Source organism: Dasypus novemcinctus, chromosome 13 (genome assembly GCF_030445035.2).
Source record: "Dasypus novemcinctus isolate mDasNov1 chromosome 13, mDasNov1.1.hap2, whole genome shotgun sequence".
In the NCBI taxonomy this organism is placed as follows: Eukaryota; Metazoa; Chordata; class Mammalia; order Cingulata; family Dasypodidae; genus Dasypus; species Dasypus novemcinctus.
This window is the reverse complement of record NC_080685.1, coordinates 32,313,699-32,341,436: the sequence shown is the minus strand read 5'-3', so window position 1 is coordinate 32,341,436 and position 27,738 is coordinate 32,313,699. Positions and strand designations below refer to the sequence as shown.

The 27,738-nt window shown below is 58.3% G+C and overlaps 1 protein-coding gene across 1 annotated transcript; it reads left to right on the top strand.

The window, feature by feature from the left end:
* Positions 1–1,744: 1,744 nt before the first annotated feature.
* On the top strand, positions 1,745–20,729 carry INSRR (insulin receptor related receptor). Its single transcript, XM_058309295.1, is given in 36 exon segments — positions 1,745–2,306; positions 5,507–6,058; positions 7,604–7,907; positions 8,013–8,155; positions 8,313–8,457; positions 9,391–9,605; positions 9,901–10,027; positions 11,945–12,017; positions 12,020–12,130; positions 12,132–12,186; positions 12,602–12,672; positions 12,675–12,771; positions 12,871–12,929; positions 12,931–13,070; positions 13,258–13,271; positions 13,353–13,417; positions 13,420–13,470; positions 13,472–13,610; positions 13,829–13,848; positions 13,850–13,924; positions 13,926–13,982; positions 14,064–14,217; positions 14,406–14,419; positions 14,421–14,512; positions 15,185–15,237; positions 15,422–15,441; positions 15,443–15,520; positions 15,523–15,654; positions 16,129–16,239; positions 16,376–16,535; positions 16,843–16,972; positions 17,080–17,214; positions 17,492–17,636; positions 17,639–17,732; positions 20,399–20,534; positions 20,666–20,729. Coding segments are annotated over 36 exon segments (4,116 nt in total). The 5' UTR covers positions 1,745–2,221.
* Positions 20,730–27,738: the final 7,009 nt, after the last annotated feature.

Sequence of the window (27,738 nt, the reverse complement as noted above, 5' to 3'; positions counted from 1 at the left end):
CCGGCGGCCGTCCGTGCGCTCCCAGCTGCGGCTGCCGGGCCTCTCCCGACACGTGCGCGGGGCGGTGTTAAAGACCCAGCCGGCGCGAGGGGGCGGGGCCACCGGCCCTGTCGGCCCCGCCCCGCCCCCTCGGGTCCAGCCCCGCCCCCTCTTCGCCGACCCCCTCCACCCGGCCTCTCCCTTTTCACCCCCAGAATCCCCCCAGCTCCCCGAGACGCCGAGGGGCCGCAGCAGAATGCCTCAGAGTCGTCTATTAGGGATGGGATGACTGGGAAGTTGATACGTTATTCCTCCCAGCCTAAACAGCTGCATTTTTAGATTTAGGGGGAGGGTTGCCGCCCAAGTCATTCTAGCCAGGCCCCGGCCGCAGAGGTCCCTCCCCAGGGGGCGCGTGCACATCACTTGTGGCTAAATTAGGTGCAACACTCTATGAGCCCTAGGAAGAAAAGGGACGGGGTCCCCAAAAGAACCAAGAACAAGGCCCGGGGAAGGAAAACAGAAGAGGCAGAGAAAAGAGACGGGGTCACCCAAAAACAGCCCGAGAAAGGATACCTCGGAGCCCAGACCCCGCCCTTCCAGGAGAGGCCACAGGGTGGCGCCAGAGGCCCGCGCGCAACGGTGTGAGCGCTGGGTGGGGTGTCCAAGAGGGGTGGGGGGCGGACTGTAGCCCCAACTGCGCAGCGCTTCGGGTCCCAGCGTTAGCCCCTGACCCTAGTCTGCCAGCGCTGCCCCCCGGGCCGCGTAGGACCAGGCCGAGCAGAGCTGGTATCGACCGCCGCCCTGACAAGAGCATCGATTTCTGCGCGATGAAATTAATAGATCTTCTCTTAGCATCTCGGACGCCGGAGCCGCCCGCGGGTGGAGCTGAGGACCGCCAGCCCTAGGAGACCGAGCACCCAGAAAGCTCCGGGATCCCCAGCACCCAAGGCCCCGGGAGGGCAGGTCCCGGCTCCTTCCATCCTGCGGGCCTTCGCGGCGGCAAGAGCCCGCCCCGTCTCAACCGGTGGAGAGCGGCGAAGGAGGGTCCCGGAGGAGAGGCTCCTGGGGCCCGGGGAGCGGGCGCAGGACGTCCCCCAGGGGCGCGCGGCCCTCCTCTCCACGGGCCTCGGCGCGCACCGTCTCCCCAACCCCGAGCCAGGAGCGCACCGACGGCCCCGCCGAGCAGCCTGGGTTCAGGGAGGTGACGGGGCAGAGGCAGATGTCACAGGGTGATGGCGCTCCCGTGGGAGTCTTGGCCTGAACCCAGGACTTGGCGGGGGCCGAGCTGGCGCTCAGGAGCCCCGAAAGCGGACGGGACGGCCTCCTGGAGACCGAGAGGGGCTCCTGAGAGGCGAAGGCGTGAGCGTTCAGGGGAAACACTGCCCACTGCCGCCGGGTTTCAACAGGCTCCTAACGGGGCTGGCGGCTGCCGGGAGTTACCCCGCAGGTGGCGGGACCCCGGGTGACAGGACCCAGAACCACCCCTCCCAGGGCGAGCGCCCGTGGCCGCCGTTTCCCCCGGGCCGCCCCCCGGGGGGGACTGTAAGGAGCCCAGCTCTTGGCCTACCCTCCCCCCCCCCCCCCGCCCCTTTTGGCCTTATTTCCCCAACAGACCTGCACCCTGCAGTTGTCAGGCTAAATATTTTGACTTGGCCACAGCGGGAGGGGCCGAGGGAGCCGAGAGGTCCAGGTAAACCAATCGGGTTTCGTCCCGGAGCGGGATGTGGGCGCGGCCCCGGCGGGCCAGCCCCGGGAGGTAACGCCGCGCGCACCGCCAGCTGTAGTTCCTTAGCCGAGGGCGCAGGGAGGGATCCCGGGAGACCCCCTCCCGCCGCGCTCCGTGGGCCCCGGGACCCCGCCGCTCCCCCGCGGCGCTCGCTCCCGGGGCTTCTGCTCCGCCCTCAGGGCTGGCCGGCCTCCGGACCTGCTTTTTGCTCTGAGCCCTGTCATTTTCTCTCTCTGAGTCGCTCCCGGTCACGGTTTGATCTTGGTCCCCTCTCTCTGTCCCCGGGTTCTTGCTGAACTTCTGCCTGCAGCTCCCTGTCGCTCTCTCGGTGACTCCGGGACTCTCGTTTCCTTTTCTACCTCCTGCTGTCTCTGGTGGGATCCAAATCTCTGCCCCTGCCCTCCCCCTCCTCTCTGTAGCCTGGGTCTCTGGGTCCCGTGGGCCCCTGCGGGCCCTTCTCTTCCCCTGCGGCATCTGGAAGAGAGCCAGGACCCGGCACAAGGCAGGGCCGGGGCAATGGCAGGGCCCAGCCTGTGTTCCCGCAGAGCATGCCTGCTTGTCATCCTCCTCTCCTTGGGATTTCGCCTGGACACACTAGAGGGTGAGTCCCCAGCACTGTCTCCTTGACCCCCATCTCCCTCCCTGCCAGCCAGAAGGCCAAACACCTGACCTTCCACACAGAACACAACTACTTACTCTGCACTGCGCTGTGACGCTGGGGTTAGCCCTCAGAAGGACTTCCCAGTAGGGAGAGCTGTTAAGTTTCTCACATAAAGGAGGTGTTCTTCTCTTGGCCCCATCAGAGGAGAGAAGGACCTTGACAATGAGATGAATGGATGTCCTCCATTCCAGCCTGGGACTGGGATCCCAGGAAAGTCTGAATAAGAGCCAAAATGAGGTTGGGAGATTCTTAGAGCTCATGTCTGTGGCCACTGGATGGGAAAAGGTCAGGAATGGGATGGGTAGCTGAAAACCTGGCACTATGAAGTAACAGAACCCTTTGTGCAGACAAGGAGACCGAGGTTCAGAGAAATGAAGGGAAAGCTAGTGGTCCTGAGCTACTGCCTCTGGGGCCCTGTCCCATGTCCCTCACCCCACGCCCAGGTCCTGGCTGGGAGGGGGGGTGGAAGGACTGCTTTTTTGTCAGTGCCCCGGGCCTTCCCCTCAGGCTCAACACTTCCGTAGGGTTCAGAGAGGAGGTGGTGGCCCATGTTGACTAAATGGCCCTCGTGGGGCTCTGGGGACTTGAGGGGGGAGCGTTGAGGAAAAAGAGCCCAGGGTAGAAGACTGAAAGGGGAAGATTAAGAGGTTTCCCCTTCCCCAACTGTACCATTCTCCTCCAAAGCAAGAGAATCCAGAAATCCAGGGTTTCTGGGATGGGCCCAGTCTCTGCCTGGGGGGCCCATTAGTCCCCTCAGACTTGGGGCTTCCCGGGGCCAGGGTGGTCTCTCCTCCCTACAGATGCGAATGGGGTGGGGTGGGCATCCTGAAGGGTGCTGGTCACAGCGGATCTGCCTTCGAGGCCCAGCCTCCCACCGGCCCCCTCCTCACTCCACTGCTGTGTCAAGACAAGACATGGCAGATGCCAGTCGGGAGCACGGTTGTCAGGACAGGAGCACGTCCGGGGCGGGGGGATGTTTGGTCAGGGGACGCAGATGTCCAGTTCCCAGTGCAGCTCTGTGCAGAGTCATGTCCTGAGGGAAGGCAGGGGTTAATCTGGGAAGGTCGTGGATTTGTTTTTCCAAATGACTCCCATCAGGGGAGCCCTGGAGAGGCAGGGGCATGATGGGAAGTAGCATGTGGGCGCCTGAGAGAACCCCTCATCTGTCTCGCAGAGCTTGATTGGGATTGGCCCTCACAGGGGAGGCAGAGAAGTGTTTGCTCCTTCTCTCCCCCTCTTGTGTGTGTGTGTGCCTGCACGCAACAGACACACAGAGACACACACGCAGGTGCTGAGCACAGCCAAGCTCAGAACCATTAATGACAAGAGGGAGAAGGTGCGAAGTAAATCCCAGGGACCCAGACTTGCCGCCGCCCCCCCACACCAACAATGTTGTGTGATGTCACTAGAGGGCAGGTGGGGAGGGAGGGAGTGGAGGCTGGAGAGGTCAGCAGGACCTGAATGCTGGGCTAAAGAACCCAGCCTTGCATCTTCGGCAGTGGGGAGCCTTGGAACATGGCCTTGGAAGCGGGGACATGCAGGGACCAGGCATCCAGTCCCCTCAGGGGATTAACGCAGGGCGCCTTGGGGAGACGGTGGGAAATGGAGCTGGGGCCCTGGGTCTGAAGACATCAGACACCTCCAGCCCCCAAGGGGGGGCTGGGCCTGGGACCCAGGTGTCCATTGATTCGACTCACCGTTCCTGGCTGCCCAGTGGCTCCAGCCCTCAGCTGGGTACCCTGGGGGCGCTGCAGAGCCGACTTAGGTCGCCTCCCTCAGGGGGTCCCTCCTTGGAGGGGGTGGCAGAGATGTCGACAACAATGTCAGGAAATATCCCAGGTGCTCAGGCGTAGGTGCTGGGCTAAGCGCTGCCAAGCCTGAGGGAGAAGTGTTTTCCTCGGGGTCGGGGTGTCGGGAAGGGGCATCTGCCCTGAAGTTGAGACCCTTAGAGACTAAGGAACCCTTCTGAGGCTGGAGGGATTGGTGGGGACCAGTTTATCAGCACTCCAGAATGTCAGGCTGAGGAATTTAAGCTTGAACCTCCGGCCAATGGGGAGCCAGAGAATGTCCCTTCAAGAGTGACCAAGTTGCAGTAGCCACCTCAGGGCTGGAGAAGTGCAGCGTAGAAGCTCAGACCAATTCTTGCATTCGCCAATTCTTTGGTGTTTATCGAACACCAATGTTATGCCAGGCATTATACCAAGCATGAAGGATCAGTAGTGAGTTATACAAAGATCCCTTTCCTTAAGGATCTTGCAACAAACAAGATAAATAATTATGTATTTGAAGTGTTAAGAGTTACAGAGCAAAATAAAGTAGGAGAGGGAGGGAGTAGGGAGGATCCCACTTTTAAATAGGATAAAAAGGTGACATGTGAGCAGGCTCGAAGGAGCAGAGGGAGGGAACCATGTAGGGGCAATAGTGTTCCAGGTAGAGGGAACAGAAGGTACAAACACCCAGAGGCCAGGAACTTGGAACAGCCAAGAAGTCAGCGAGGCTGAAAAAGAGAGAAAGGATATGAAGAGGTTCCGGGGCCCAAGTCGTGCAGGGTCTTACAGACCATGATGAGGACCTTGCCTTGTACGATGCGTGAGATGGGAGCCATTGGGGTTTTGAGCAGAGAAGGGACGTGACCTGACTTGTGTTTTGAGACCAGTCTGGCTACAGAGTGGAGAACAGACTAGACCACAGAGAAGACAAGGGCAGCCATGGGGAGACCATTTGGGAGGTTGTGACATTGAATCCAGGGGAAGATGGCAGTGGAAGCAGTGAAGGTAGTAACAAGTGACCGGGTTCTGGATATAGTCCACAGCTAGAGCTCACAGGATGTGGGGGCTAGGGAAAGAAAGGAGGCAAGGGGCCTGAGTGGCTGCAAGAATGAAGGTGCTATTCCCTGAGAAGCGGAAGTGCGATCAGGAAGAAGGTCAGGAGCTCACATTTGCTGAGGTTGGTTCATCTGGCTGAGCTCCTTTCAGCTCAGGTGAGGCCCAGGGAGAGGTCACCCCATGTCCAGAGCAGAGCGGGCCCTGCACTCAGCACGCACTGCCGAGATGGTTCCTGTCCTCCGAGCTGCCAGGGCGGGGGGGGGGCGGTGCTCTCTCCGGGCAGTACTGATGGCCGCGTGCCACATGTGCCCACAGTGTGCCCCAGCCTGGACATCCGCTCGGAGGTGGCAGAGCTGCGGCGGCTGGAGAACTGCAGCGTGGTGGAGGGCCACCTGCAGATCCTGCTCATGTTCACGGCCACGGGCGAGGACTTCCGCGGCCTCAGCTTCCCGCGCCTCACCCAGGTCACCGACTACCTGCTGCTCTTCCGTGTCTACGGGCTGGAGAGCCTGCGCGACCTCTTCCCCAACCTGGCGGTCATCCGCGGCACCCGCCTCTTCCTGGGCTACGCGCTGGTCATCTACGAGATGCCACACCTGCGGGACGTGGGGCTGCCGGCTCTGGGGGCCGTGCTGCGGGGAGCCGTGCGCGTGGAGAAGAACCAGGAGCTCTGCCACCTCTCCACCATCGACTGGGGCCTGCTGCAGCCTGTGCCTGGCGCCAACCACATCGTGGGCAACAAGCTGGGCGAGGAGTGTGCCGACGTGTGCCCTGGTGTGCTGGGGGCGGCCGGCGAGCCCTGTGCCAGGACCACCTTCAGCGGGCACACCGACTACAGGTGCTGGACCTCCAGTCACTGCCAGACAGGTGGGTGCCGCACGCAACATGGCCCTGGGACATGGGGAGCACATGGGTTGGTACTTTGCTACCACTGTTTATTTTCATCCTATGAGGCAAATACTATGATTACCCCCATTTTGCAGATGAGGAAAGTGAGACTCAGAAAAGTTAAATAACTGATGCGGCATAAGACAGTCAAGGTGTAGGTGCAAGATAGCATCTGGTAATCACAGAGTAGGTAAAGGACAGGTACAAGATGGGCACCAGGGGAAAAGGGGAGGCATGAATGGATACAAGGGCAGAAACGAGGCAGTATGGGGCAGTGATTAGGTACAAAGCTGGTTCAACTCCCAGTTCTCCACTTATTGGCTGTGTGACCTTGGCTGTTCATTTAGTATACCTGTGCCTCAGTTTCCTCATCTGTAAAATGATCAAAAGATGGTTATGAGGAGTGAGCTAATCTGTAAAGCATTACAGCAATGCCCTGGCCACAGCAGCAGTTCTATGTTCATATTAAAAGTGCCACAGCCCAAGTGATGTGGCTTACAGCTGGCAACACTGTGACAGGACATTGAGAGCAAGTTGGGAGAAGAAAGGAGAAATGAGTGATGATGGACAGGACAGGTGAGGGCAAGTAGGTGAAGTGGGATCTCTTTCAGGAAGGAAGATGTTCGAAGAATAAGAAGGGAGGAGGTGGAGAAAGGGGGAAAGTGGAATAGGGTAGGGTGGGACGGCAGGAGAAGGAGGAAGTGGACATTATACGGAAGGAAAGGAAGCCCTTGCCGTGGCTTGAGGCAGAGCTGGAGTTCCCCAGTCTGAGAATCTTTCCAGATAGTTCCTGGAAGTCAGCTCTCCCCACCCCCAATGCCTCAGCCTCAGGGCGCCAGCGTAACCGGATCCCTGCTGTATCTGCTGCCCCTCTCCTCATACCTCCTTGTTGGCTGTAAACACTGGCTGCGGCGAGTCCTGGCTGTGTAGTGTCAACACGCCCTGGCTGACCCCCACCCCACACATCGCTCCAGCAGACGTCCATCTGCCCCGATGCAGAGTTCCCAGGCCACTGGGTCCCCAGGCCACTGCTGCTTGGGGCTGTCTCCTGACCAGGGCTGGGAGCGGAAGAGGGAGGCAGCATGGGCAGGGGTGTGGGCGAGACGGCCAGGGGTGGGCCTCCCTCCACACCTCCCAGGCTCACGTCGCCCTGGCCTGGCTGCTTGGGGGAGGCCAGCTGGCTCACCCTGGCACTGTGCCCGGCGATGACCTGAGCTCCAGGCCTCGACAGGACAGCAGGCTGGAGAGCAGCAGCCCTGATGGACCAGGTCACTGCTCTGTCCTGAGTTTCGAGAGCCCTGGCAAGGCACAGTGGGAGGTGGGGAGCCACAGAAAGGGGGCCCAGTCCTTGTCCTCAAGAGCCCCTGACTGAGGGACATAGAGTCAGCAATCAGTGTCATCTGAGTTGGAGGAATTTGTGTGCAAATTGGGAGAATCATCCCGGGAGGGAGGTGGGGCTGGCATTGGAAAGAGGGTGCCAGGACTGAGGCAGTGGTGAGGTCTGACACAGCACTCTGCCCGCAGTGTGCCCCTGCCCCCAGGGGCTGGCCTGCATGGCAGGAGGAGAGTGCTGCCACAGCGAGTGCCTGGGGGGCTGCAGCCGGCCAGAAGACCCCCGGGCCTGCGTGGCCTGCCGCCACCTCTACTTTCAGGGCACCTGCCACCAGGCCTGCCCTCCAGGCACCTACCAGCACGAGTCCTGGCGCTGCGTCACGGCCGAGCACTGTGCCAGCCTCCGTTCTGTGCCCGGTCGTGCCTCCACCTTCGGCATCCACCAGGGCAGTTGCCTGGCCCAGTGCCCTCCAGGCTTTACCCGCAATGGCAGCAGGTGAGGACAGGGCAGATGGGGGGACAGCCTCGGAGGAGGGAGGAGGCCCAAGGAGGCCCACTCTGGTCCGGGGCTCACGCCACATCCTCTGCTTGCCTCTGCTAGCATATTCTGCCACAAGTGCGAGGGGCTGTGCCCCAAAGAGTGCAAGGTGGGCACCAAGACCATAGACTCCATCCAGGCAGCACAGGAGCTGGTGGGCTGCACCCACGTGGAGGGAAGCCTCATCCTCAACCTTCGCCAGGGCTGTCAGTACCTTCCTCAGGGCCTGCCCCTGACACTGACCCAGCTAAAGCACCGTTTCCCCTCCTCCTGGGTCCCATCCCTGAGGATCCACCTTCCCTGGGCCCCCATTAGAGCCCCACCCTGTGGACCCATCGCCTTCCTTGCCTTCCCCATCCCCAGACAACCTGGAGCCCGAGCTGCAGCGCAGTCTAGGACTGGTAGAGACCATCACCGGCTTCCTCAAAATCAAGCACTCCTTCGCCCTTGTGTCGCTGGGCTTCCTCAAGAACCTCAAACTAATCCGGGGGGATGCCATGGTGGATGGGTAAGGGGTCAGGCCTCTGAGCAGGCTCCTCTGCCAGCCCTCCCCGAAACACTCCCGGAGCAGTGGTGCAGAGCCTGGGCTCTGGAACCAGCGCCCCTGCTTACCAGCTGTGCGGCTCTGGGCAAGTTACTTAACTTCTCCAGTCTTCAGTTTCCTCGTCTGTAAAATGGAGCTAATATAACACTACTTACCTCTTAGGGCTGTTGGGAATATTGTTTACATCGTTATGTGTAAGGCCCTTAAAACAGAGCCTAGAACGCAGTATATCCAATAGAAATCATCGTTACAAATAACTTACTAGTGTTGGCTATACTTACTGTTATCATCCGATCCTCTTAGCTGCAGAGCAAGTCAGCCTGGCTTTGAAACCCAGTCCTACCACCTCGCAGTCAAGGCCTATTCCATCACGTAGCCAAAATTTTTAAAATAAGGAGATTGTTTTCAATTGCCATCCAGGCAAGTGGACACTTGGAGAAGATGTTTTTCTGCAGCTTCTCATGCCTCTTGGAGCATTGCCATGTACCCCCTCCACCCCCCACCCGGGGTATCCACAGCCCAGCTGGAGAGACAGAGTCCCAGGCCGAGTCCCAATTCGCCTCAATGTGTCCCCAAAGCCAGCAGAGCCTGACACATAGCAGATACTCAGTTAATGTGAGATGAGGGAGGGAAAGAGGCAGGAAGGCAGGGAAGCTGCTGGCAGCATTTCACAGATAAGAAAAATGCACTCAGGGAGGGTCAGTGACATGCGGGAGATCACGGTCCCCAGCAGGGGCACAGAAGGGATGTGTATGAGTATCCCAGGGGTGCTGGGTGTGGGTGGGCGCTCCTCCCCTGTGCTTTTAGCCCAGCCCCTCCAGGAGGAGCCCATAAACTACCCCTTCCCCACCCCCTACCCCCACCTCGCACAAAGCAGAGTTCCCCGGTTACCCCCAGGAACTACACCCTGTACGTGCTGGACAACCAGAACCTACAGCAGCTGGGGCCCTGGGTGGCCGCCGGGCTCACCATCCCCGTGGGCAAGATCTACTTCGCCTTCAACCCGCGCCTCTGCCTGGAGCACATCTATCGGTTGGAGGAGGTGACCGGCATGCGGGGGCGGCAAAACAAAGCCGAGATCAACCCCCGCACCAATGGAGACCGAGCCGCCTGTGAGGCCCGAAACCCCCGACCCCAGACCTAGCGAGCGCAAGTGCAGGCCCGGAGACACACCCCGAGGCGTGCACGCGAGCAGCCCGGCGTGCGCACACGCGCAGACAGTCCCGCGCTGAAACACGCCGGAGGCGCGCCCGGCTGGGAGGGGGCGCTTGGAGGGCTTGAGATGTTCTCTTCGGAAACCGCGCTGGGGGTGGGCTGCGGCGCGCGGGGGGCGTGGGTTTAGGGGGTAGGCGGCTCCTGCGGGTGGCAGGAGCGGTTGGAAGCGTGTTCACCCTTCGCCCTGCCCAGGCCAGACCCGCACCTTGCGCTTCGTGTCCAACGTCACGGAGGCCGACCGCATCCTGCTGCGCTGGGAGCGCTACGAGCCGCTGGAGGCCCGCGACCTGCTCAGCTTCATCGTGTACTACAAGGAGTCGTGAGTGGCGGGCGTGGGGACAGAACGGAACCAGGCCTTGCGACAGCAGCCGCGTGAGGACAGAGTCCAGAGGGGCTGTGGAGTAGAAAGCCAGGGTCCCCGAGTCTCACCCTGTTGTTAGGCCCCAAGTCTGGCTCTCTCCCCACACCTTCTACATCCCTCTGTGCCTCGGTCTCCCACCACCAAGTGGAATGGGGCTTCTGAGAGCCCAGGAGAGCTGCCCGGCTGGGAAGCATTGGATAATTAAGCGTCAATTCACTATGCTAATGTTCTATACTGACCTGCCCCGGCAGCGGTTTGGGGAGTGCCCACTAATTTGGCCAGTTTCATGAGCAACTCTGCCAGCATTTCATTAAAGCCTGAGGCAGGGACTGCCAAGGACCAGCTGCTCTTTCTTTAAAGAGGGAGTGGACTGACCCTAGCAGGAGGGATAGTGGTTAGACCACAGGAAGGACTTCTCCAAAAGCAAGGCTAGAATCAAAAATAGAAACCCTTAGAGGAAAGGTGGATTTTGGATGGCTCCTGGGGGGTTGGGGAGTAGTGGGTGCGGGCTACTCTTCCTCTATGATAGATAAAGTATGGCAGCCACTTGGCTTGGACACATTTCCTGTGAATTAAAACGGAGAGGTCTTAGTTGACCACTAGCACAGGACCTGGCCTGGAGGGGAGGAAAGCAGGAAGGAAGGGATGGGAAGTCTGCTCAAATGGTCAAGACTCTCCTAGGCCTCAATGGTAGGTGAAGATCTCTAGCATGGGGAGCTGGAGAGTTTGTTAAACATAGATTCCCAGGCCCCATCCCAGAGATTCTGATAGTCCTGAGTGGAGCCCATGAATCTGCATTTCTAACAAGCTCTTAGGTGATGATGAAGCTGCTGATCCACAGAACACACTTTAAGGTGTGCTGACATGGTCTACAATATGAACAGCCCCTCCAGGTTGTACAGTTCACAACGTGCACAACCACACACTGCTGCCTGTGGGTTCAAAGGGCAGAGAGCCTCCGGGGTCCTTCAGGAAACATCACTGAGCAGACCCAGACCTGCTATGTCAGACCCCGAAGAGCACCTGCCCCCATGACACCCACCCACTGCACACACACACCCTTTCAAACTGTTCCAAGACTACCCTGCTTCTAGGTCCCAACAAGAGTTGGCACTTCTAGCTGGGCCTCAAGTCCCTTCCCTCCCTCCCCTTTGACCTCCCCTTGAGTTCTGTCCCTGGCCCAGCATGGATTCCACCCCTCTGCCCCTGCTCCAAAGGGAAAACTCCTGAACATCAGCGTGATGCCGCATTGTTTCCCCAGGATGTTCCTTCCTATCTCCCACGTGAGTTACTCTTTCATCTCCCTCAAGGAGCAGCCCCCCTTCTATTCCTCAAGCCTGTGGTGCCCCCCGCCCCCAAGCCTGCACCTGCTCTGGTCTCCAGGCAGCCGGCTCTGGTTGCTTCTGGCCCCAATTAATTTCCCTGTGCCATAGACCTCCAAAGCCCTTTTTGTAGGTCTGGGTTAAGATGATCTGCCCTTGGGAAAAGAGTGGTCTTTTGGTTCTGGTTCCAGACAATCCATTTGTGGAGGGTTAGGATAACCTTATCCTTTGCTGTTCCTAGGAGAGGGGACTCTTTCACATCTACCTTCTAGTTTTATTGGTACAATTGCAATGTTTTTTTTAATATACATGGAGGCTAAAACTCAATATTCCTTGCTAAAGGCTAAGGAGATATGTCATCACAGATCTGGCTGGTGACATCAATATCGCAGGACCCACTGGGTCTAACAGATGGCTGGAGTCATGGCTCTGTCCTCATGCATACTGTGAGAAGCAGGACAATGACAGTCCTGTGGGTGATTCACAGGGGAGAGGAATACTAGAAACCTGGTAAGGCTGAGCTGCCCCTCAGCTCCCGGGGTGGGGTGTTCAGCCCATTCCAGAATGCTACAGAATATGTGGGGCCAGATGCCTGTGGGGCCCAGAGCTGGAACCTGCTGGATTGTGGAGCTGCCCCCTAAGCCGCACCCAGGAGCCAGGGGTGAGCCTTGCCCCTCTCAAGCCCTGGACACAGTACGCCGTGTTTGTGCGAGCCATCACGCTGACCACTGCTGAGGAACAGCCCCCATCAAGGAGCCCAGAGCCCCATTGTCTACCTCCGAACGCTGCCTGCAGGTACACTGCAGCCTCCGGGGAGGGCAGGAGCTAGAAGCCCTGGATCTCAGTGAGAATGGGGGCAACACAGGCACCAGAAATGGAGAAGCAGGGGCACTGAACTCCTGGCCCACGGAAGCTAGGAGGCCAGATGGTTTGAGGACTAAAAAGAAGAGGGGGCATTATTAGCCTAGGTCCTGGGAGGCTGAGCATGAGAGAGTGCAGGGAGAAGAGTTGAGGGGGCTCAAGGGCCTTTGGGGGAGCAGTGAAGAAGAGAAAGGTGAATTCTAGGAAAATGGGGGAGGGGGAGTTGATGGTCATCTATTCGTCTGGAGGCGAACGGAGTTGTTGGAACCCCCAAAGCGAGTGGCCCCATTACCATTATCTGGGACTGGGCCTCACCGCCCCTGACCTGTATCCCCCCTCTCACCTCCAGCACCCACAGTGCCCCAAGATGTCATCTCCACCTCCAACTCCTCCTCCCACCTGCTGGTGCGCTGGAAAACCGCCCACCCCAGCGCAACGGGAACAGCACCTACTACCTGGTGCTGTGGCAGCGGCTGGCAGAGGACGGCGACCTCTACCTCAACGACTACTGCCACCGCGGTGCGCAGGGGCGGAGGCGCGGGCCCGCGGGGGTGGGGGCGTCGGGGGCGCGGGCGCCGCCTGACCGCGTCTCCCTCCCTCCCCGCGGGCCGCGCCCAGGCCTGCGGCTGCCCACCAGCAACAGCGACCCCCGCTTCGACCGCGAAGACGGGGAAACCCGAGGCCGAGGTGGAGCCCGGCTGCTGCCCTTGCCAGCACCCACCTCCTGGGCAGGCCCTGCCCCCGCTGGAGGCGCAGGAGGGCCTCGTTTCCAGAAGAAGTTCGAAAACTTCCCTACACAACGCCATCACCATCCCCAAGTGCGGGGCGGGTCTTGCAGGCGTGGTTTTGTAGGACGGGGGACGAGGGTGGCGCTCGTGTGGGCGGAGCCTAGATGTGGGTGGGGTGGGGCTTGGGGTCGGCGGCCTTAGGAGGCTGTGCGGTGCTGCAGAGGTCACAGGGGGCGTGTTCGGGGCGGGCCTGACGGGGCCCCCCTGGCCTCCCCAGATCCCCTTGGAAGGGTGACATCCATCAACAAGAGCCCCCCACAGGTAAGCAGGGGCGGGGGCCGCGGGCTGAGGGCCGAGGCTTCCCGCGGGCAGGACCACGGCGCTGACGGCGCGTCCTCCCCAGGGACTCCGAGCGGCACCGCCGCGCCGCGGGGGGCTCCCAGGCTAGGCGGGGAATAGCTCGGATTTCGAGATTCAGGAGGACAAGGTGGCCCCGGGAGCGAGCGGTGCTGAGCGGCCTGCGCCACTTCACGGAATATCGGATCGACATCCACGCCTGCAACCACGCGGCGCACACCGTGGGCTGCAGCGCCCGCCACCTTCGTCCTTCGCGCGCACTATGCCCCCACAGTAGGTGACCCCGACCTTCGACCCTCACCCCCGGCCTCGAAGGCCCCGTCCAGCCCGAGCTCTCTGATTTGGATTGACCTGCCGCTGACCTCAGAGCCCCTCTGTTCGCCCTTCCCAGTCCTCACGATCCCAGAGCTTCCCCCCAGACTCCCAGCTCTCCCCTGCCCTGGGATGAGAGGAAATACTTGCAGCCTGCCTTCTTCGTGTCCCCACCGCAGGAGAGGCCGACGGGATCCCAGGGAAAGGTGACTTGGGAGGAGGCCAGCAAGAGTAGTGTCCTCCTGCGCTGGCTTGAGCCCCCGGACCCCAATGGCCCTCATCCTCAAGTATGAAATCAAGTACCGCCGCTTGGGAGAGGTAGGCGTCCCCAGGGCACCTTGTTTCCCCAACTCCACCTTGCACCTCCAGCCCCTCCCAGTCCAGCTTTCTGTGTTGCCCTCAGGAGGGCCACAGTGCTATGTGTTGTCCCGGCTACGATACGCCAAATTTGGGGGCGTCCACCTGGCCTTGCTGCCACCTGGAAACTACTCTGCCAGGGTTCGGGCAACCTCACTGGCTGGCAATGGCTCTTGGACTGACAGCGTCGCTTTCTACATCCCTGGCCCAGGTACACACGGCCTTTGTCACAGGCCTGGACCCCAAATGGTCCCACTTGGGCCCCCCAGTCCCCCTCGAGCCCCTCCATCCTATCCTTCCCCTACCCTCATCTCCCAGTGTGGACGGAGACACACCCCTTACCCTCTTGTGTCTGGCCCTGCCTTCTGCTGTCCTCTGACCCTGTGCTTTGATCTCCAGAGGAGGAAGACTCTGGGGGGGCTGCACATCCTCCTCACCGTCACCCCCATGGGACTCATGCTGCTCATCATTCTTGCTGCCCTCGGTTTCTTCTACGGCAAGAAGAGGTGATGACACGGCCGGCCCTCCAGTTCCCACCCCTCTTCTTTCCCTGAGCCCTCATCCTAAGGTCAGTTCAGCTGGCAGGTGGTAGAAGAGACAGCAGAGAGGACTTCCTTAGATGCCGTAACCCTTCTCCTGGGGACAGCATGGAGGAGACATGCCTCTCAGCTATGGTGTCCAAACCGTCCCCATTTGCCTGGGGGCCTTCCCAGTTTTAGCACTGAAAGTCCCACATGCTGGAAACACCCTCAGTTTTGGGTACCCTGGGACGGTTGGTCACTGCATTGAACTCTCAGCGCAAACTAAAAAATAATGAAAGTGATCCTGCCACAGCAGAGGGAGAAGCAGGAGACCTTGGGATATGTCCCAGGACACTTGACATCACATTCCCCTGGGACTGAATGTGAGAACAAAATGGGGCAGACCCCCGATTAGCCAGATGCCAGGGGACTAGCGGAGGTGGTGGGAGCTCCTCTCCTTCTGTGTTTCTCCTAGTTCCACCTGTCAGATCCCAGAAACTAAGACCAGCTTGGAAAGTATTTAGGGCTCCCCAGGAGCAAAGCTGACTAGGGCAGGGAGTGTGGGCGTAGCTTCCCTCCCCCCTCAATGTCCTCTGGCTTTCCTCCCCTCCTTCTTGAGGGCCCTTTCCAGCCTGACTCCCTTACCTCCCATTGCAGAAACAGCACCTTGTACACCTCTGTGAATCCAGAGTACTTCAGCGCCTCTGATAGTAGGTCTGGGGTTTAGAGGGCAGGTGGGGTGGAGAGGGAGACAGGAGAGGAGGAGAGACAGACTTGAAGTTGACCTTCTTGGAGAAGGCAACCTTGGGTCCAGAGCCTTTCTGAAGAGGAGAGAAGTGGGTGGAGGAGTGGCAGGAAGCAGCATCCTTGTCTTGTGACTCCACGCCCTCTCAGTGTACATCCCTGATGAGTGGGGAGGTGCCTCGGGAGCAGATCTCCATAATCCGGGAACTGGGCCAGGGCTCCTTCGGGATGGTATACGAGGGGCTTGGTACGAGGGACTTGAGGCTGGAGAGGAGTCCACGCCCGTGGCCCTGAAGACAGTGAATGAGCTGGCCACCCCACGGGAATGCGTTGAGTTCCTCAAAGAGGCCTCTGTCATGAAGGCATTCAAGTGTCACCATGTGGTAAGGGAAGGTCAGAGGGTCACAACTAGAGTAAAGGGCAAGTTCATAGGTGAGGTCAGAGTACCATGAAAGTCAGGGTTGAGACTGTGGTTAGGGTCCTAACTGGCATAAAGGTCATGGTTAGGATTAGTGTCAAAACAGGGTAATGGTAGGGCCATGTTAGAGTCAGGGCTGGGGCAGAGATTAGTCATGGTTGGGGTCAATATTGGGTGTCCAGATCATTATTCAGGTCACAATTGGGAGCAGGGTCTGAGCTGGGCCAAGTTCATGGTTGGGATGCTAGTCAGATACGATCAAGGTCATGGGTTAGGGTTAGGGTCATTGTTAGGTCAGGATTAGGGTTAGAGTCATGGTTGGTGTTAGAGTTAGGGTTGGTGTCTGGGTCAGGATGTGGTCACAGTGGGTCAAGGTCTTGGCCAGGTAGATCAAGGGAAGCTGGAGTGGACCTGCAACCAGGTTCTTTGCCCATCCCAGGTGCGTCTCCTGGGAGTGGTGTCCCAGGGCCAGCCAACTCTGGTCATCATGGAGTTAATGACCCATGGGGACCTCAAGAGCCACCTTCGATCTCTGCGACCCGAGGCAGAGGTGGGGACCAGGAGGACTCTGGTCCGAGAGGAATTGGTCCTCTCCCAGAGCTGGGGAATAGAGAAGACTTGGGCACAGTGGTGGGGATGGGCACTCCTTGAGCAGGAGTCCAACTAGCCCCCTCTCTTGGTGCCAGAACAACCCCGGACTCCCACGGCCAGCGCTGGCAGACATGATCCAGATGGCTGGTGAGATTGCAGACGGCATGGCCTACCTGGCTGCCAACAAGTTTGTACACCGAGACTTGGCGGCCCGCAACTGCATGGTGTCCCAGGACTTCACCGTCAAGATTGGGGGTACAGAGGGTGCTGGAGGGTGAGGCAGCCTGAGGAGTAGAGGGACACTCCCCAAGCTCAGGAGGCCCTGGGCCCTAGCCCACACCTCTGTCCCTGACGGCCAGCAAATCACCCCCACCCCAGATCTCACGCTCCTCATCCAAGGGCTGAGGGGTTTGGGTGGGAGGCCCTCTGAGGTCCTTAGAGCCCTCATACTCCAGGTTTCTTGGAGCTAAGGAGGTGGAGAGGGTTTGTGGGGGTGCTCCTGGAGCAGAAGCTGGTGTGTGTGGCTTCTCTCCCCCACACCCCCTCCACCCTCCCTTTCCAGACTTCGGGATGACCCGGGACGTGTATGAGACAGATTACTACCGCAAGGGTGGGAAGGGGCTGCTGCCTGTGCGCTGGATGGCGCCCGAGTCCCTCAAAGACGGAATCTTCACCAGCCACTCGGATGTCTGGTGGGGCCTGGCTGGGGCAGGGGCAGGGCCTGGGACACTCCCCTCCCTCGGGGTGCACTGAGCAGGGGTGAAGGGTGCAGGGCTCATGCCCCCTGCCTGCCCCTCAGGTCCTTTGGTGTGGTGCTGTGGGAGATCGTGACCCTAGCTGAGCAACCCTACCAGGGCCTGTCCAACGAGCAGGTGCTCAAGTTTGTCATGGACGGCGGAGTCCTGGAGGAGCTGGACGGCTGTCCCCCTCAGCTGTGAGTCCCCCCGCCTACCCCTTCCTCATCTCTGCTTTCCCTGCTCCCTTTGATTCTGGTCCACCATCTCTGATGCTTTTACATCCACTGATCCCCAGCTATGTGACCCCCCAAATCTAAATCCTTACTATCACCCCCGTCCACTCCCCTCTGACCCTACGAGACATAATCCTCCATGATCCCCACTCACATTGACTGAACCTCCCAGAGTGGGAGGTCAGGGTGTGAAGGAGCTCAGGGACCCCTCTGACGCTGCGCTCCCCCCTGCACACACCAGGCAAGAGCTGATGAGCCGCTGCTGGCAGCAGAACCCGCGCCTGCGCCCCACCTTCACCCAGATCCTGGCCAGCATACAGGAGGAGATGCAGCCCTCCTTCCGCCTCCTGTCCTTCTATCACAGTCCCACGTGCCGCGGCGGGCCGCGGTTTCCCTGCTGCCCAGCGATGCAGAGCCCGACTCCCCCTCAGCCCCAGGGGGGGCTTCGTCAGACTGCAGCCCCCAAAACGGGGGGTCCCTGGGTACTGAAAGGACACCCCTCTCCCCGACTGACTGGCCTCCCGTGGGCAGAGAGGAAAGGGACCTAGTCTTTGCAGCCCTGAGATGGCCAGATGTTTTCCCACCCCTCACCCCCCACTCAGACAGGGAAGGGGGTAGCAGGGGGCCAGGGTGGGGCAGGGAAACAGGAACAGGAAAGGCTGGGGGGGGGGCGGTCGTAGCTGCTCACTGCAGGAAAGGTTCTCAGGAGTTGGCGTTCTCCCTAAGAAAGTAAGCAGAATGGCAGCTGGAGGAACGGGGATTAGACCATGGACAAGACTTCCTGGCCCCTCAGAGTGACAGACCCTACTAGGAAGAGAGGACCTGTCCTCCGCTTCAGGTCTCCTCTGGACATCGGGGGCCATCACAACATCTGAAGCCAGACGAGACGTCAGAATCACACTGGTCCCAGGGACTGTGGCTGCCCTTCTCACCGCTCCCACTTCTGCCCCCACACACAGGGCGGGGTGGGGAGAACCTGGGGGCCGCTTCTCAGCGGGCTCTTCCTCTCACCTTGCCCCACCCAGGGACCCCAGCTTGGTGCTCCTTCCTGTTCTCCAGGGGCATCCCTTGGTGGCAGTTCGCCCTTTTCCCAGCCTCCTCCCCCCCATCTCCCTCCCACCCTTGGATTATTAAGGCCTTAAGAGCCCTGTCTTCCTCCCTGGCCCCCCACCTTCCGGCCTCTCAGCCTCTCACGGGAAGACTGGAGAAGGCACAATAAACGGCGAGGTCTGTTTCGTACCCTGGTCCCCGGGCAGCCCATTATCTCTCCATCTAGATGGTGTTTAACACGGAATGAACTTCCTCTTTCCCTCCCTTGGGACCTGAGGTGGTGACCCCTAAAGCGGTGAGACGGGGTCAATATACCACCTCCACGAGGACCTGCGGGTTGCCATGGTAGTGGAACAGGACAGTCAAGCTATTATCTCCCGTTCGGGCGGCCAGAAGGGGTTTGAGCCCGGCAGGGATCCTCTGCAGCCAGCCTCCCAGCCCCACCAATTGCCTGCCCCATGCCTCATTTTCCTTTCGTCCCACTAGGGAGGGCATTGCCCCCAGGATAGCACAGGAAAGACTGTAAGTGGGGCAGTACACATGGGGGGGGGGAGGGCTGATGACATCACCAATGTCACAGTCGTGCCAGATGCCTCAGCCACCCACCCGAGGCAGGGCTCGCACACCAGAGCGGAGCCTGTGTCCAGCTTCTTGTGATGGTTCTAGGTTCATCAGAATCGTGGCTTCCATGCCACGAGCCAAGAAGCTCGTGGAGGGGGGACAGGAGAATCAACTCATGGCAGTGCCAGTAGGGTATTTTGGAGGGGCAAGAGCTGCAGAAGAACGACTTAAAATCTTGACGAAGGAGGGGGAAACGCAGGGACCTGCTGGTCACAGCTGGGGACGCCGAACATCCTGGGCCAGCACACGCCACGCGCACTCCGTCTGGGGAGATCTGCCCTGTGAGCACCCCTCACCCCACTCCAGCCGCCGCGCCGCCAGCCCGCCCACCGCTCGCCTGCAGCTCACACACAGCACCTGCGGGCAGCGGGGCGCAGCGAGGACCCACCCGGCTGTGGACTGCAGCCCGGCCCAGGCCCCTGCCCCTCTGCACAAGAGACTGAAGCAACAGTGACCCCTAATGGCCACCGGTGGGGTGGCAGTGTCAAGAGAAAGCTGGGGCGGTTGTTTCCCTCTTCCCTCCTGGGCCCCGCCTCGGAGGGCCTTGGCTTAGCTCCAACGGAGTGGAAGGAGGGAGCGGCGGCGCAGCAGCCCCGGCCTGAGGTCCTGAGGCCGGCACCCTCACGCAGAGCTCGCGGGCACACCTGAGCTTGCACGAGTCCCTGGGGACAGCAACGGGGTCAACCCCTTTGCTCACCTCCGGTGCCTCCTAACCGGCACTGTTGCCCGACACTGCCATGTTCGGGAAGTGCTGGTCATCTCCACTCGCAGGGCCTTGAGGGAGGGCTTGGGAGTCATAGGAGAGAGAAATACACTGTCTGACTTCATCTCTAAAGTTGAGCGGGTGATGACTGGCCCAGAAGAAACTTTTTTGGACAAGGGTGTAGGGATGCCTAAAAGACTGCTACCCATGGTCCTAGCAAAGAAAGAGAATTAACAAGGTAGCAAGTGGGATGGAGGTTAGACTTTGGAAGGGACTTCCCAACTATATAGGAAGCTTTTGTGGAGGGAAGAAAGTATTCTTCTCTCAGATACAACTGGAGATAGGCAGTAGGTTAACCTGGGGGGGGGGGGGGGGAGGAAGGGCACCCACCACAGAGGCAGAAAAGTAAGTGAAATGGCTGAAGAAGAGAATCCAGGAGCATCCTTCCTGATCCCCACCTCTCCCTTCCCACATTCAGACAGAATTCAATATTACCTCCGGCAAAGCGGGTACAGATGGTCCAAGGTCAGGGGCGCCTGTGCCACTGAGCCAGGACCCCACAGCACAGAGGCTGAAGCCAAGTTTAGCTGCTGGCTGTCACCCTGTGGGAGGAAAAGCAGGGTCTGAGGAAATAAGGGCTCACCATCCCGCCCCATCTGGGGGGTGGAGGAGGCAAGCACCGAGCCCATGGGCTGGGGTCAGCCCCGTGTCACTGTGTCCCTCCAAGTCCCAGGGAGCCGGGCTGGCAGAGCACCAGGGCGTCCCGTGGCCTAGTCCTGACAGTGCTGCGAGGGGCCTCCCTGGTCCATGAGCTGTTTGCCTTCTTCTCCAACCTTCAGCTGGGGACCAAGGCCAATGTTGGAGAAGGGGCCACCAACCCCAGCAAAGGCGTGCCTCCCTCCAGCCACAGGCACCCACGCACAGCCCCTCGGCCAGCACTACCTGCCCCCAGGGACGGGAGGGGCGCTAGGTCTGCTCCCATCCGTGGGCAGCTGGCAGCGGGGTGTTGGCACTCCATGCCCACCTGCTTTCTTTGCCCAGGGAGTCAGAGGGCCTGGACACCTGGCTCTCCTGGCTGCCTGCCACGCACCAAAGCAGCCACTAGTGCGTGGTCACGAGGGTGGCGCTCCGCATCCCTGAAGAGAGCGCAGGAAGCAGCACTGCACGCGTGCCAAGTGGGGGATCCAGCCGGTGGGGCTGGGGGTGGAGGTGGGAGTGGGGGTGCGTGGAGAGCCCCCAGGTTCAGCAGTGTCAAGGCTTCGCCGACACCTGATGGCTGACTGAAATCAGGCTCCTCGGGGGGCGCAATGTCCAAAGCCACATAGTTCAGCGTTCCAGGGCCTCTGCCACGGACAGGAGGCCTGAAGGCGTGGCCTGAACCTCTGGCTCTAGCCCTAGCTCAGGAGCGTCTGCCCTTCTCCAAAGTCGGGAGACCGAGGCCCCTCCCCAGGATTTCGGCTGCCTGGGCAGATGTTTCAGCCCCAGTTTAGATTCACCCCTGCTTCAGCCTCTAAGGAGACAGGTCATCGACAGTTTGCTTTCTCTGACCTAGCAGGCAGGAGCTTAGGGCAGGTGTCCAGCCTCCCCCCACCGGCCTCCACATCCACCACAGAGGAGGAGGGAGAAGGCACCGGGGCCCTCCGGGGAGCAGTGGAGATGGCGGAGGGAAGGCTCTCTCAGGATGAAGGGGGCGACTCTGAAATCCAAGGACAAAAAGAGGGGCAGGAATTCCGGGGAGAAATGTGCCTGGTGTCAGAGACCAGAGGAAAAGGGAGGTAGTGGGGAGAGGGAAACCAACAGAGACGGGGATTGGGAGAGGTAGACGGGAGTTCAGAACCCTCTTCCCACACAAGCAGTGGCAGCCTCTGGGGACACCCCAGGACTTCTGCCCATCTGTGTGGCTCGGGCCCCCCACACTCCCCGCTGGTGAGCATCAACGAGACCTTCCACTTGGTCATGTCTGGAGCTGAAGGTGGCACATCCTGAGAGGGCCCGCTCAGGCTCCCACCCTCCCGGCTGTGTCCGGCTGTGGTCATTGCCCAGAATGGACAGGAGGAGGGAGGTGGACAGAGGCGCAGGGACGGAGAGGGGTGGGATGAGTGCTGCAGAGAAGAGAGGCAGCAGGGAGGAAATTTTGAGACTGTGAAGAAGGGTGCTCAAGAAAATAAGGCAAGAGGCTCTTCCTCTCTGGAAGGCAAAGACAAAAAAGGACGGACACTGGACAGCTGGGTCAGACAGGAGTGGAGCTGGAGGAGGGGGTGCAGCCTGCAGCCATCCCTCCAAATGGCAGTCTAAGTGGAAACTGACGGCTGCTGCGGGAAGGACGCAGGCCGACTGCAGAAAGACTTCCAGGGGGGTGGCAGGCAAGGGGCGAAGGAGGCAGAGGTGGCCTCTTTGGAAAGCAGAATTTCCTGGTTTCCTCCACGGAGGGAGGCCAAGGGCCGAAATGAGATAATGGATGCCAAGTGCTTTGTAAGCTGCAGAGCACTATACAAATTATTGTCGTCGTTATCAGATTGTGATTTCATTAGAAAAGATGCTGCAGAGGTACATTTAGTGACATGGAAAGATGGCCATGATGTACGGGGTGGAAAAGAGCAGGTTTCAAATAATACAAACAATGCCATTTTCGCATTTACATGCAAACTGAAAAATATCTGTAAGTGTATATATACCCGCCTGGATAATGGGATGATGGATGATTTATAGCTTCTTTTTGCTTATCTGTATTTTCTGGGTTTTATTTTATTTTATTTTTTTAGAGAATATACATTATTCATATAGTGAAAAGCAATTGGCTTCTAAGAGAATGCAGCTGCTCGCCCAGGTGGACGAGGTCCAAGGCGTAGGCTGGGAGACCCCCTGGTTGTGCGCTTGCTCTATCTGGCTGAGCACTGCGGGGTCTGTCCCACACGCGTTCTCCAAGGACATCCCCCCTACCCCATATTCTGGGCTGGGCTAATGTCATTTGTTGTAAATTTGGGATTGACAACGTGTGATTTTGTAGCCCCATGACATTTTCCAGCGGGGGAGACACAAAGCGGTGGGAGGGGGAGTGGAAGAGCCCTTTTCAGAGATTCCCTGCAACTCTGGGCCCAACCCACCCCAAAGAAGACCCATAGTCCTCTGCAGGCTGTGTCTTTGGGGCCACAGAAAGTGAGGGCACATCTCCCTTCCAACCCTGGGGGACCAGCCCACAGCGATGGTGGCTCCAGCAGCCCCGGGGTCCAGCTTCCCACGGCACGGCCCACAGCCGTCTCCCTTTTCCATTCCGCTCCTCTCCGTGAGCCTTCCCTTGAGGCCTCCCCAGGAACTTCTGCCCCACTGGGCTCCCACCCTCTTCTTTTTCCCAGCCTGGAATACTCTCCTCTCCTCCTGCAGCTCCCACCCCACCCCGTTAATAGTATCTAATAGCAATGCTTCCTTATGCTGGCAAAGAGCTTTCTATTTCCCAAGTATGACATATTTTTAAAAATCCACTTTAAAGAGAATGGCATCAATGACTCGAGAGGCAAAATGACTTGCCTAAGGTCATGCAGCCAGTCATAAAAGGTGCAGTCGTCTGTGCTCCCCCCACCCCCAGTCCCACCCCATCCCAAGAGCTGAGAGTACGGCTGCACTGTCCTCTCTTGTCCTTCAGTCCCTGTCTTTATCTCTAAATGACACCTGCCCTGGGCCCTGGCACTTAAGCCATCCACTGGCTGCAACCTGCCTTTCCAGCATCATGATAAACTCCACCTAATGCGAACCCACATTCTAATGGATCTAGACCACCCCCCATCCCACCGCTTCCTCCGTGCTGCCCATCATCATGCCTCTCTGGTCTGGGGCTGGCTCTTCTGGGTCTGGCCTCCACACCTGTCCCCCACCCCCTCGCCACCATGCCAATTCTGATCTCTGCACCAGACACAGGGCACATAACATCTGCTGCCATGTACAGACAGCCATGGCCTTGGTGTCAGGATCCCTTTAGGAAAACTGAAGCCACAGTAGGTATTTCCATGGAGAGGACTGAATAGAAGGGATTGGCTTACTGGTACAGGAGGGCTGAAGAGCAAAAAGGAAACAGTAATATAGAGATAATAGCACCCCCGGGGCTGGGAGAACAGGGGGATGAAGTTGGGTTGTCAGAATCTGAAAACTCAGGAAAAGGGCCCCATAGAGCTGGGATCCAGACCACTGAGGAAGGGGTGCTGCCTGGCTAGTGCTGGAACATTGAAAGGAGGCAGACAGAAGCGGGCAAGTCCCTAGATCCTCCTGTCTCTTTCTAGTACCCTCTCTATTGCAGGGTTTCTTATTCAGGGGTCCATGGGAGGTCCATGAGCTTGAATTGAAAAAAAAATCAACTTACTACCTTTATTTTCTCTGATCTCTAACTGAAATCTAGTATTTTCTTCACTTATGAATGTCTGCAATAAATTACAGTAGTATTCATTTCATATCACAATACAATTGTTGCCTATCTCGAAAAATCACTTATGCTCATCCATACTTTGAAATTCTGATAGTTGTTAGACCCGATGCTAGTTGAATTTTTAAAACTATCTGCCGCTACATTCTGAGAAGGGTCTGTGGTTTTCATCTGACTGGTAAAGGGGTCCATGGAACAAAAAAAGGTTAAGAACCCCTGCCGTATTGGAAGAGGCTGATAGAGAGGCAGCTGCAAAGGAGCCTGGGAAATGTGGTGTACAGAGTCTCAGACCCAGGACAGAGCAGAGCACAGAAGGGAAGGGTTGGAGGTAAATGACCAACAGCCATAGTAATTAGTTATTATTACTAAAATAAACTGAGCACCTACTACATGTCTAGACTTGACATACACTTTAGACAAAAAACAACCTGGTGGCCTTCATATTATTGCCGACATTTTATAAGTAAGGAAATGGGCCCTTAAGGAGGTGAAATGACTGACCAAATCTCACGACTAGTAAATTGGGATTCAAAGGTGTTTCATTCATGCTTTGTCCACCACCTCACACTGCCCCCAATGTACCCCCACACTGGGCTGAGAGGGGCCATGGTGACAGGGTGGGACCCAAGTCTTGACGGGCAGGGGCTGGTTTCTTGCACAATCACACGGCCCAGCAATCAGGCAGCCTTTAACTCTTAGTAATGCTAAGCCCTGCTTATACCAGGGTCCTGCAGTGGGATGGAGAAATCACAAAAATGAACGAAAGTCAGTCCCTGCCCTTGAGGGCCCCAGTGTCTCCTGGGAGAAAAGGCCTGTGGCTAATAATTGCAGTGCATCGCAGGCCCTTGTACAGCTATGGAAGAGCCAAGTGCTGTGAAACAAAGGAAATGAAACTCGAATCTCTTCACTTCCCTGCTGAATAGCTCTCAATGGCTCTCCAGTTGCCAACAAGCTAAAGACAAAGCTCCCTGGGAGGCTGACCTCTGGGGCTTCATCTCTCCAGCTCAATGCCCCCTTCACACCCATGCCATCTCCCAGAGGCCACTGCAGCTTCCCAAGCCTCCACACTTTTGCTCACTTGTCTCCCATTTCATCTCGAGGATCACCTACCTGCTCACCCTTTAAGTCAGCTCTCTCAACTGCCCTCCATCTCTCCAGCCTGCCAGGGTCCCTATTCTCTTGTTCATCTCTCTCTGCCCCATCCAGGCACTCCCAGCTCTAACCCCAGCACCATCTGGACACAAAGCCACCTGGGTGCAGGGGTTCCAGCTTGCTGCAAGATTCCCTCCACCTGCCCTCCCAGCCAGCTCCCTTGCCTTTGCAGTACTGGAATTCACTCTAACAGCAAATTCAGCTGAAGGAAACTTCTGGCAGCACACACATTCCCAAAATGCCCACAGCAAGAGAGCCGAGAAGGAGGGAAGTGGGGGCCGGAAAACTGATCTGACCCAGGGTGCTCTTCATAGGCCTTGTGGAGATCACCCTGCCTCCAAACCTTTGCACAGGCCATTCCCCATGCCTGGGATTGTCCTTTTCCACCCACTACTTTTTTACTGGAGTCCTGTTAGCTTTTAAAGGCTCAGCCCCAGAGTCTCTTCTCTGAGCCTCCTCCCCTCATCACCCCAGTCCGAAGAGAGTTCTCTCGCCTCTGAGGTTCTCAAGGGATGCACGTGGGCTCTGGCAACCGCTGAGTCTTCTCTGTGGTCCTATCTACCCTTAGGGCAGGAGCTACTTGAGGGGAGAGGACTAGCTTTTTTTTAAGATGTATTTTTATTCCGCACCCCCCCTCCCCACCCCCGTGTCTGCTCTCTGTGTCCATTCACTATGTGTTATCTGTGTCCACTTGCCTTCTTGTCAGCAGCACCGGAAATCTGTGTCTTTTTTTTGTTTGCATCATCTTTTTTTTTTTTAGATTTATTTATTTATTTAATTCCCCCCCCTCTTCCCCGGTTGTCTGTTCTCTGTGTCTATTTGCTGCGTCTTGTTTCTTTGTCCGCTTCTGTTGTCGTCAGCAGCAACGGGAAGTGTGGGCGGGCACCATTCCTGGGCAGGCTGCACTTTCTTTCCCGCTGGGGCGGCTCTCCTTACGGGTTGCACTCCTTGTGCGTGGGGGCTCCCCTGCGTGGGCGCGGCACTCCTTGCGCGCATCAGCACTGCCGCATAAGCCAGCTCCACACGGGTCAAGGAGGCCCGGGGTTTTGAACCGCGGACCTCCCATGTGGTAGACGGGACACCCTAAACCACTGGACCAAGTCCGCTTCCCTGTTTGCATCATCTTAATGTGTCAGCTCTCCATGTGTGCAGCGCCACTCGTGGGCAGGCTGTACTTTTCTCACATGGGGCAGCTCTCCTTGCAGGGCGCACTGCTTTGCACATGGGGCTCCCCTACGCAGAGGACACCCTTTCATGGCAGGGGCGCTCCTTGTGCACATCAGCACTGCACGTGGGCCAGCTCACCACACGGGTCAGGAGGCCCCTGGGTTTGAACCCTGGACCTCCCATATGGTAGGCAGACACTCTATCAGTTGAAGCCACATCTGCTTCCCAGGACTGGCTTTGACATATGGGAAATTCAGGGAAAGGGCCAGGGAGGGGCGACGCCACCAGGACAGCCCATTTCTCATATATCCTGTTAATGGTCCAGCAGGGCTGGGGAGAGGGACAGACCCCAGGGAGAAGGACCTGAGGTCTGATCCTCACCTTCAACCACAGATGAGGAGACAGTCGTCAAATGTTCCCATCATGGGCCTAGGAAGCTTGTAGGAAAGGAGAATAACTGAGCTCCTCCTGCGTCCCAGACCCTCTACAGCTCAGCAGCTGTTTTACTGATGAAATCCCACAACCACCCTTCCAGAGAGGTGTTCTCCCCCTATTTTCCCAGCTGAGGTCATTGAAACTCCAAGTGATCAAATAATTTGCCCGTGTTTCACATAATTAGCAAGGGTAGCAGTGGGGAGAAGATACAAATAAGACGCTAAGACCTGATGAGCATCTTCCAAGCTACATCTGTCCGCATGAGATGCTGAGGCGTTTCTGTAACCTGATCAGTGTGGGGGACAAAGTAGTGGAGTAGTGGAGACCGCTGCACCTGTGCCTGCATCCGTTTGTCCAGGCGGATGGCCTGGCTTCCAGGTTTCCAGACAAAGAAGATGAGCAATTCCGTTTTTAAAGGTGAAAAATGCTTCCATTGCAATGATCACAAAAGGTCTCAAAGTGGCAAGCACGGCTTTCCAGAAGGCGGCTGTGCAAGGTGGAATTCCAGCCACACAGAACAAAGCCCTGGCTCGGGAAAGGCTTGCCCTGGGACTTCCCCGTGTGTCCCCGGGTGACTGATGAGAAGATGGTCGCAATTGGGGTGTTACAATCCTAAGAAGCAGAACTGCTTGCTCCCCTTGTTTGACCCTCTTCAAAGCAGAAGGGAAGTCAGTTGATTAAGGGAATACCAGCAACCCGGGTGTCCCCCATCAGAGCAGGGGGGATGGAGAGGGAGAAAGGTCCATCCCCAGGTCCTTCCCTGTCCAAAGGCACGATCCTGATGGAGTGACGGATCCTGGAATTCTCTGCAGAATCTGGGCTGGGGAGGCAGGCTTCTGAGCCGGAGACACCTGCGCGGACCCCGCCGCGGCCCTAATCACCGCCTCTTCTTTCTCCTCCCCTCTCCCTCTGCTCTCCTCTCTTTTTCCTTTCCTTCTCTTTTTTCACC